The sequence below is a fragment of the Plasmodium reichenowi genome, chromosome 8, assembly GCF_001601855.1.
Source record: "Plasmodium reichenowi strain SY57 chromosome 8, whole genome shotgun sequence".
NCBI classification, from domain to species: Eukaryota; Apicomplexa; class Aconoidasida; order Haemosporida; family Plasmodiidae; genus Plasmodium; species Plasmodium reichenowi.
Genome location: NC_033653.1, coordinates 220,308 through 230,861, shown reverse-complemented (window position 1 = coordinate 230,861; position 10,554 = coordinate 220,308). Strand labels below are relative to the sequence as shown.

The 10,554-nt window shown below is 23.2% G+C and overlaps 3 protein-coding genes across 3 annotated transcripts; 2 read left to right on the top strand and 1 right to left on the bottom strand.

Moving 5' to 3' along the window:
* Positions 1-910: 910 nt before the first annotated feature.
* PRSY57_0806100 (DnaJ protein, putative) lies at positions 911-2,995 on the top strand (the record flags this gene model as incomplete). Its single annotated transcript, XM_012907002.2, has 1 exon — positions 911-2,995. The coding sequence occupies one exon, from the start codon at positions 911-913 to the stop codon at positions 2,993-2,995; it is 2,085 nt and encodes a 694-aa protein (XP_012762456.2).
* A 681-nt stretch (positions 2,996-3,676) lies between these two features.
* PRSY57_0806000 (glycosyltransferase family 28 protein, putative) lies at positions 3,677-4,210 on the bottom strand (the record flags this gene model as incomplete). The annotated part of the gene is made up of 1 exon (XM_012907001.1): positions 3,677-4,210. The coding sequence occupies one exon, from the start codon at positions 4,208-4,210 to the stop codon at positions 3,677-3,679; it is 534 nt and encodes a 177-aa protein (XP_012762455.1).
* A 979-nt stretch (positions 4,211-5,189) lies between these two features.
* Positions 5,190-10,434, top strand: PRSY57_0805900 (ferlin, putative; the record flags this gene model as incomplete). The annotated part of the gene is made up of 2 exons (XM_020114707.1): positions 5,190-10,087; positions 10,190-10,434. Coding segments are annotated over 2 exons (5,143 nt in total), but the record flags the coding sequence as incomplete, so codon positions are not given.
* Between the last annotated feature and the right edge of the window lie 120 nt (positions 10,435-10,554).

The following is a 10,554-nucleotide window of genomic DNA, read 5'->3' as shown; positions in this document are numbered from 1 at the left end:
TTGGGCCTTATTAGTAAAAGTTAGTTGTTACTACTTTGAATAATAATTTTTTTTTTATTTTATATTATTTTATTTAATATGTGAATTTAACAATATAATATTTCTTTGTAAACATTATATCATATATATATAAATATATATATATATTTATATATATATAACATATACATAAATATATGTTTATTATATATTTTTTTTTTTTTTTTTTTTTTCATAATAAAATTATTCGTGAGTTTTTGGTTTTTGCTGAATTTTTTTTTCATTACAATAAGATGAAAATTAAAAAAAAGAAAAAAAAAATATATAACATAATATAATATATATAAATATATATATATATATATATATTCCAATGATAAATATAATATTTATTATGTTTATATATTTATTTATTTTTTTTTTTATGATATTATATTTTTCATTATAAATATAGAAATATGTTTTTTTTTTAGTGAAATGCTTTTATATAATAATATAATTAAAAGAAAATATAAATATGATGAATATATGAAAAAAAAGAAAAAGTAAATATATAATAATACATACATGTATAATATTATATATATATATATTAAGAACACAAGAACTCGTTTTCCTTTTTGGTATGTTTTACTAGTTATTTTTTTCTATATTTGTATAATATATAATATTTTTACAAAACTATATGTATAATTTTATAAATTTCAGTTCTAATTTTTTTTTTTTTTTTTTGTTGTTGAAAAATGATGTATAATTAAATAGGGAGCTTCAAATGAAATGATAAAATGTATAATAAAATTATAATATAAATATATAAATATATATATATATATATATATACTTTGTGTGTATATTTTTTATGATAATAAAAAATTATATAAAAAAAAAAAATATATTTATGTATATATTTTTTCCATATTGAAATATAAAAATGTCAAATTGGAATTTTTTTAATGATTACCTTAATTGGTTTAATGGGACCACCGAATCTACAACATTTCATAGTAGAAGTAGTAAAAAGGGTTCGAACAAAAGCGTCTCTACAAATGCTACTTCTATAAACACTAATAAAAATAATATTAATGAGCTTAGTAACAGTCAACCTAACAATAGTGAAGAAACTTGTGATGAAATGAAGGCCTCTAATGATGGCTTTGAAAAAGATGTTAGTAAAATAAAGTGTGCCAAGAAATACAATCCATTTATTAATATAAAAGAAAAATATTATAAAGAATATAATAATAGGAATATTGAAAAGGAGAATAATAAAAGTGAAAAAAAATGTGGAATTCAAAATGAAAGTCAAAATGAAAATCTAAGTCCAAGTCAAAATGAAAATCTAAGTCCAAGTCAAAATGAAAATCCAAGTCCAAGTCAAAGTCCATGTCAAATTAAAAAGTGTGATAAAGAGAATGATACAAATATACCCAAAAGTAGTAATAAAAATAATGATACAAATATACCCAAAAGTAGTAATAAAAATAAAGATACAAATTTTTTTAACCAACTAGGGTTATCAAACTGGTTACCTAATTATGATATACCGATTTATAACGAATACAAAAAAGGTTATTATTTAGATAAAGAAGCAAAAGAGGTTTTATCGAAAAAAGGTTCTAAAAAAAGTAATGTTATAAAAATAGGAGGTGATAGTAGTAATAGTAATATGAACGATTTTAATGTATCCGATTGTGGCAATAATACATGTGTTGATACAACATATTACGATACATTAAATATAGAACCTACAGCAAAATTAAGTGAAATAAAAACAAGTTATTATAAGTTAGCATTAAAATATCACCCAGATAAAAATGTGAATGATCCAGAAGCAAAATTAAAATTTCAAAAAATAAATGAAGCTTATCAAGTTTTGAGTGATGATGAAAGAAGAAGACAATATAATAAATATGGATTAAATGCAACAAAGGACATGATATTAATTGACCCATCCATATTCTTTATGATGTTATTTAGTTCTGAAGAATTAAGTGATTATACAGGTACTTTGAGAATAGCTTTTTTTGTTCAGCTAGCTTTTGAAGGAAATATGTCTATTGAAGATAAAAAATCATCTAATCAAGTTATGATAAATGAAATGGAAGTAGAACAAAAAATAAGAGAAGTTGAATTGGCTTTACTATTAAGAAAACGAATACAACCATATGTAGATGGAGATATGGAATGGGAGAAACGAATGGAAACCGAAATAAAAGGATTACTTGAATCATCATTTTCGAGTTCTATATTAGAATCTATAGGATGGACATATGAAAATGTCGCAACATCTTATATAGCTGAAGTAACAACCTTATGGGGTGTGGGAGCAACGGTAGCAAATATTCAGGCAGCTGGAAGGACCATTGGAAATACCTTCAGTGCGGCTAAGTCAATGTTTAATACTGTAGTGACTATAAAAGATTTCTCGTTGAATAGTGAAAAAATTAATTCTATAAAAGAAAAGAAAGATAATATAAAAACTTCATCGAATAATTCTCTGAATAATCATTCAACTTCCAATAAAGTATCTAGTGAACAAAATGGAACAAATGAAAGTTTAAAGTGTGATAATCAAGTGAACCAAAAGAATAATGTAAACACTTCAAACAATATGAAGAATGTGAATACATCTAATACACATGAAAATAACGAAGAAGAAGAAGAAAAAAAAAAAAAAAACACACTTATAGATAAAGAAGAAAATAAAGCTCTAGGAGTTATAATAAAAAATGTTCTCACCTTAGTTTTATGGGATATCGAATCGACAGTAAGACAAGCCACTGAGAAAGTTATAAGAGATGAAGATGTGAACATTGAAACACGATTAAAACGTGCTCAAGGAATGAAATTTTTAGGAAAATTAATGCAAAAATGGGCAAAAATTAAAAACGATAAATGTGATACAAATGATATCGATGCTACTAAACTTTTAGAAAAGGCTATTATTAAAGCTTCTAAAATGTCAAACGAAGAAGATCAAACAGGTCAAGATAACGTCAAAAGGGAATACCTTTAGAAAAAAATAAAAAAAAAAAAAAAAATAGTTCCTCAGTTATACATACATACATATATATATATACATATATATATATATATATATATATATATATATAATGTAGCAACGTGATATATTATTTCATATCAAGTCTTAAGGATAAAATGTGGAGAATATGGAGGACATTTTTGTTGGAGTACAACATGTAATATGTATATATGAAAAAGTAAAAAAAGGGTCACTCATGTTTATGTGTACATATATATATATATATGTATATATATGTATATTATTTTTTTCATTAAAAAATTCTTTAAATTATGCATATATATAAATAAATAAATATATAAATATATAAATATATAAATATATTTATATATATATATTTATTTATTTATGTATGTATGAATATATTTGCGTTTTATTTTTTTAATGTGATTTAAAATTTGAATCACATAAGGGTAAAATTAATATGCACATTTATATATTTTATTAATTTTTTTTTTCGCGTCTTATATAAATTTGTTTTGTTTCAGTTGTTATATATATATATATATATATATATATATATATATATATATATATTTATATATTTATTTATTTATATATATATATATATATATATTTATTTATTTTTTTTTTTTTTTTCTTGATAAAACGTTATACATACGTACGTGTGTATTTATAAAAAAAAATGTCTTTTTAATTATATATTAAATTGTATAGATCCCTTAAAAATGGTTGAGCATCTGCTTGAGGGAAAGCATTATATGTGTCCTTTTTTAAAGATAGATGTATATTTTGTTTTAAATTTTGTAGATTATTACAAATATCTAAATAATTACATGAATGCATATAATTGGCAAATTCTGATTGATGATTATTCATTAATTTATGATTAACAACAATGAGAATTTTTTTTTTTTTTCTTAAACATTCTAATGTAGTACCTGCTCCAGAATGACTTAATATAAAATGTGCCTTCTCAAAATATTCATCTAAATTCGTTTTATAAGTAAAATATTTTACTTCTTTTAATAATTTATTATTATTTATATTATTATCATTTGTATATATTAGCTTAGGTATATATGTACCATTACCAATTTGTATAGTCATATATGAAAACCCTAGATTTCTTAAAAAAAAATGAAATTGTTCATCATCAATATATTTTATTAGCTCATCAAAATTAGTTGATCCAACAGTAACAAATAGATGCATATCACTACTCATTCTTTTGAACAAGGCAATAAAACATATCTCTTGTATGTTATATATATATATGTTATATATATATGTATATATATTTTTATAAAATCATATTACATTTATGATACACACTTATAAAGACCATAAATTTAAAATGGTAATTTATACATTTATCATTATAATTTTTTTTTTTTTTTTTTATTTTTTTTTTTTTTTTTTTTTTTTTTTTTTTTTTTTTTTTTTTTTTTTTTTTTTTTTTTTTTTTTTTCTTACGAAATATTGTTTTTATTTTATATAACTTATAAAAAATTGATATATCAAGTATTTATTTCTTATTATATTTATTTTATTTTTTATTTTTTTTTTTTTTTAGTAGTGCATTAATCATATGGTCATTTAAGTCTTTGCTAATTATATGTATAAATATATATATATATATATATGTATATATATATATATATATGCATGTACATATATTTGTTATATCAAACACATTTAGAACAAAAAAATATATTTTTTTTATAACTAGACATTCTTTTTTCTTTTTTTTTTTAAATATATATAATACAAAAGGGTACATTAACATATTATATATATATATGTAATATTAAATGGATTTTTTTTCAAAAAAAAAAAATAAAAATAAATTTATATATATATATATATATATATATATTATGACACCAATTTATGTATTGTTTTATTTTTTTATTTTGAAGAAAAAAAAAAATATATCTACACATTGTACAACATATGATAAAAAAGAATATTTTATTTATATCTTTTTTAAAAATGCATATGTACATGTGAGACATTTATGATATATATAATTATGTATATATGTATGTATATATGTATGTATATATGTATATATGTATGTATATATGTATATATGTATGTATATATGTATGTATATATGTATGTATATATGTATATATGTATGTATATATGTATGTATGTATGAATTTATTTTATTTTATTTTATTTTTTTTTTTTTTTTTCAATGTCAAGCATAGCGAAAAAGACCCAATACAATATTAAGGTCGATATACACGAAGTAAAAGACTTAAGTTTTCGTGAGAGTGCGAATGAGAAAGAAATTATACCAAATCCTTATATTGAAGTGACAGTAAATAATGAGAAGAAGAGTACGACAAAAAAGAATCAAGCAGTAAATGTTGTATATAATACATCATTTAATTTTTCACAAGATTTAACAGATTATAAATTTGAAAGGACTAGTGTAGATGTATGTGTTTTACATAAATATACTATTCAAAGTGCTTTAATAGGAAAATGTTCCTTTGGTTTAAATTTTGTTTATTCCAAAGTTCAACATTGGTTATATAGGGTATGGGTAAAATTAAGAAATCCAGATTTACCATTAGATGATGTGGGTTTTTTATTAATATCCGTTGGTGTTTATGGTCCAGGAGATTCTATACCTATTGTTAATGACAGTGTTAAAACGGATATTAATGAAGATGTATTTAGTAATAAAGGTTTGGATATACATATTACACATTATGATTTGTGTTTGAATATATTTAGAGGTCAAGATATAGAATTAGTAGGTCATAGTACACTGTTTTCTAATATACTTGAACCATATGTAAAAGTATCACATAATGGTTTTGAAGAATGTACTAAAGTAATTAGAAATGATCCGAATCCAGTATGGAATTTAAGTATTCATATTCCTACATGTACTCCTTGTTATGATAAAAATATTCTTGTAGAATTAATAAATGGAGAATATAATGGTATTGTTATATATAGTATTCTCTTAGATTTTTTTGAAATATTAAAAAGAGAATTAACACCAAGATGGTTTAATATTTATTATAATCCACAAAATCAAATCATGCCCAGATATAGTGAATATATGCAAAACGGATCAATTCAAATAAATTTAAATAGTACTACAACTAATAATAATAATAATAATAATAATAATACTACCACTGCTATAAACCCTTTAGGTAATTATCTTTTCTCAGGAGCAGCTGAAAAAATATTTAAAAATGCTACACAAGCTATTAATATTAATGATATATTAGGTGTAACGAAAGTACAAAATATGTTTACTGATGATACATTAAAGGAGTTCTATTTATATGGTGGTCGTATTTTTCTGAGTGCAAATGCAACCAAAACACATTCACCAGGTCCTATTTGTATAAAATCAGCAAAAGTAGAGGTAGATGCACCTAACAAAGAATACATTTTTTGTGCTGACATATATGAAATCTTATCCGTTCGAAATAATAAAATGGGAAATTATGACGATTATGATGGTGGCTACACCACCACCACCACCCCCAACAACAACAACAACAATAATAATAATAATAATGACAATATTTACAATAGTAACAATATTTATAATAGTGCAAGTGAAAAAAGACGAAGTCGATACAATAATAATTATGATGCCAGCGGAGAAAGTATCATCTGCGTTTGTGCTCTTGGACCACATAAACTAAAAACCATTCCTCTTTTACCAAATGAAGTTGGTTCTTATGTTTTAAACGAAAATGTTGGTAGAATAGATGAATTTCGTATATTTTTACCACAAAATAATAATGAACAAATATATGATATATTTTTATATATATACATAAAATCGAATTTAGCCGTTACAAATTGGATTAATAATAGAAGAAGTATATATAATAGTGTCTTATTAAACAATGAATACGAATCCGGAGATAGAAATAAAAAACAGGGATTACATAAAATGGGTTCTATAAATAATATATCAGAAGATATAATGCAAGATTCGGATTTCTTAAATAATTATAAATTAACAAGTTATGTACGTATTCCATATAAATATCTTTTATTAAATGAAAACAAGCCTAAATGGTTTTCTATGAAGAATATTGAAACAAATGTTCATGAATATAATATATCTTTTTTTGCTAATTTAATACCTTATCATGCTTATAAAAAAAGACCCAAAAGATTAGAATATAAATTATCTAGATATTTTTTTCGTGCTTTAATATATGAAGGATTACATTTCCCAGCAAAAGGATATAATGCTTTTCCAGATCCTTATATTAAAATTGAACTAGCTGGACAAGTAATTAAAACAAGTACTATTTTACATACATTGAATCCGAATTATTATGAAGCATATGAAGTACAAGTTATATTACCTACTAATTTAAATTTAGCTCCTGATATATCTATAGAAGCCTTATCTGTAAATAAATCTTTTTTATATAATGATGATATATTATTGGGATCATGTACATTTCCTATTATGAAAGTACCAACTGAATGGAAAAAATCACCTATATGGATACCCTTAAAATCATCACAATATAAAAAATGTAAAGCTAAACTTCTTGTTGCTTTTGAATTAGTACCTGCAGAAAAAGTTCTAGATGATACATATCCATTTTATGATGATATAAGACCTTCTACTTTACCTGGTCACGTGTCTTTATTTTTAATAGGTATACGAATGTTTAAACCTTTAAAAGATCCTTCTGTAACGGTTTGTTTTGGTAGAGATGTTGATGATACATCTCAATTTTTGTGGCATGAAACTACTAATAAAGTAATATCAGGGAAAGAAGGTAATTGGAACTTTTTAAAATATTTTTCTTTAGATGTTATGTTACCTAAAAGAATGCAACACCATAGTTTTCTTGAAGTTAGAATAGAAGATAGGATATTAAATAGTGGATTCACAGGAACTACAGTTGGTAATAAGCATCCTGTAAATGCAACAAATAATAATCTTTTAATAGGGACTGCATATATAACTCTAAATCCATTACTTCCATGGCTAGATAATTATGAAAAAAATGAATGTGTAGAATTATTTAAGTTACATTTACTGGAAGAAGTTTTAATAGAAGATGCAGAGATGGATAGAAAATCTTACAACAGTGCATTGATATATAAAAAGAGTTCAATAATGTCAAGGAAATTGTCTAATGATAATTTTGAAACGCAGGAGATGGGAGAAGAAAATGGTATATTTAATGATATACCCATGAATACTTTGGAAGAAAATGTGACCATTAGAGGGGATGATAACAGTGATGATGAAAGGGATAATAGTTATGATGATGACAGGGATAATAGTTATGATGATGACAGGGATAATATTTATGATGATGACAGGGATAATATTTATGATGATGACAGGGATAATATTTATAATGATGACAAGGATAATATTTATAATGATGACAAGAATAATAGTTATTATGATGACAAGAATAATAGTTATGATGGTGATGATAAAAGTGGTCATTATAATCATACGTGGGAAGATAATAATAATAATAATAATAATAATGTAACTCGTGATCATACTTGTAAGCATAAAAATGAAGATAATAATAACAGAAAAGAAGACGAAAAAAGAAAAAGGGAAAAAAAAAATATATATACAACAAACAATGATAAAAGAGAAAATAAGAACACACATATTAATAACAAATATAAACATGTAATAGATATAAAAAAGAAGAAAAGAAAAAAGAATATAAAGAAATATATAAATAATGAATATGTTCCATACAATGATCCAGATTTTTCTAATGTACGTATAGAAGAGACATTAGAACATGTATGTTTTAAAATAAATGATTTAACAAAAAAAGAGAATACATATATATATTATAATGATGAACAAGAAACCTTATGTGATAGTATTTCAACTGAGAAAAGAAAAAAATTAAAAGATATACATTTTTTTAAAGGTGGTAAACATGATGATAAAGAAAAAAAAAGTACCATAATAGATAGAAAACAACCTACAACGATATATGGATTTAATGAAGACATGTTAAATTTTCAATTATCTTTAGCCGACGATGATGAACAAGAAGAAATTCAAAGAGATGAAATGTTATATGAATATGAGGTAGATATGAATACAGATGATTTACCATATTTAAGAGCAACAATTTTTAGATGTACAGATTCAGGAGTTCCTGAAGCAGTTGGATATTTGAAATATATATGTAATGTGTATGATGAAAAGACAATGTATTTAAAAAAAGAAATGATAAAGAAATGTGATGATTTAGTAAGAGAATATAGATTAACACGTAATTTAGTAGTACGTGCATATATTATACAAGCAAGAGGTTTAAATCCACCCTCAGGTGCAACCGATATAACAACATATATATGGATAAAGAATAGTAATGATATGACAAATATTCCAGGAGGATTATCTCATAATATAAAAGATACAGGTCATACAAAGAAGCAAGGATATAAACCAGAATTTAATAGATGTTATCAATTATTATGTTCATTTCCTGATGAATCAATTGTACAAGTATGTATAATGAATCAAGGTTCTTTATCAGATGAAATTATAGGATATACATATATAGATATGGAGGATAGATATTTTAATCAAAAAATTCGACAATTAATGATAGATGATATTATGCCAATAGAATTAAGATCTTTAAAATTAGAAAATAGTACAATATCTCATGGATCTTTAAGATGTTGGTTTGAAATATTTAATGAAGAATTTGCTCAACTAAATCCCATAAAAGTTTTATGTTCCAATGAACCTGATGATTATCAATTAAGACTTGTTATATGGAAAGTAAATAATGCTGCTATGGATGATAATTCGACAATAAGTTTATTTGTTAGATGTATTTATACAGATGAAGATCGTGAAGATAGAAGAGATACAGATACACATTATAATAGTAAAGATGGAAAAGGAATATTTAATTGGAGATTTGTTTATAATATTAAAATACCAACTAATGCAACAAATATTAAAATTCAAATTCATAATTATGCTTTATTATCATCGAATGAGCCTATAGGTGAGGCAACCTTAGATTTGTCTGCTCATTTTTATAGGGCACGTAAGAAAAAGGGTTATTACCCGATACCCAGGTATAAACATGAAAACACGCATGTTTAAACATATATATATGTATGTATGTATGTATATATGTATGTATATATTTATTTATTTATTTTATTTTTTTATTTTAGATTTTGGCTATCGTGTAAACACCCAGCTCACAAAAATAAAGTAAGAGGAAATGTAGAAATAGAAGGGTCCATTCTAATAAAATCTGAGGCTGAACTTGACCCAGTTGGTAATGGAAGGGATGAGCCTAATAAAGATCCTTATTTACCTCCAGTTACTGAAAATAGAACATATGTTGATTGGGTGACGATAAATGAAAAATTTGGTGCTGCAACAGCTTCGATTATGTATGGCTTAAAATGGACAGGTGGGAAGAAAAAAAAAAAAAACACACACACAAGAACATATATATATATATATATATATATATATATATATATATATGTATATGTATTATTTTTATTACAAAATAAGAAATTTTTTTTTT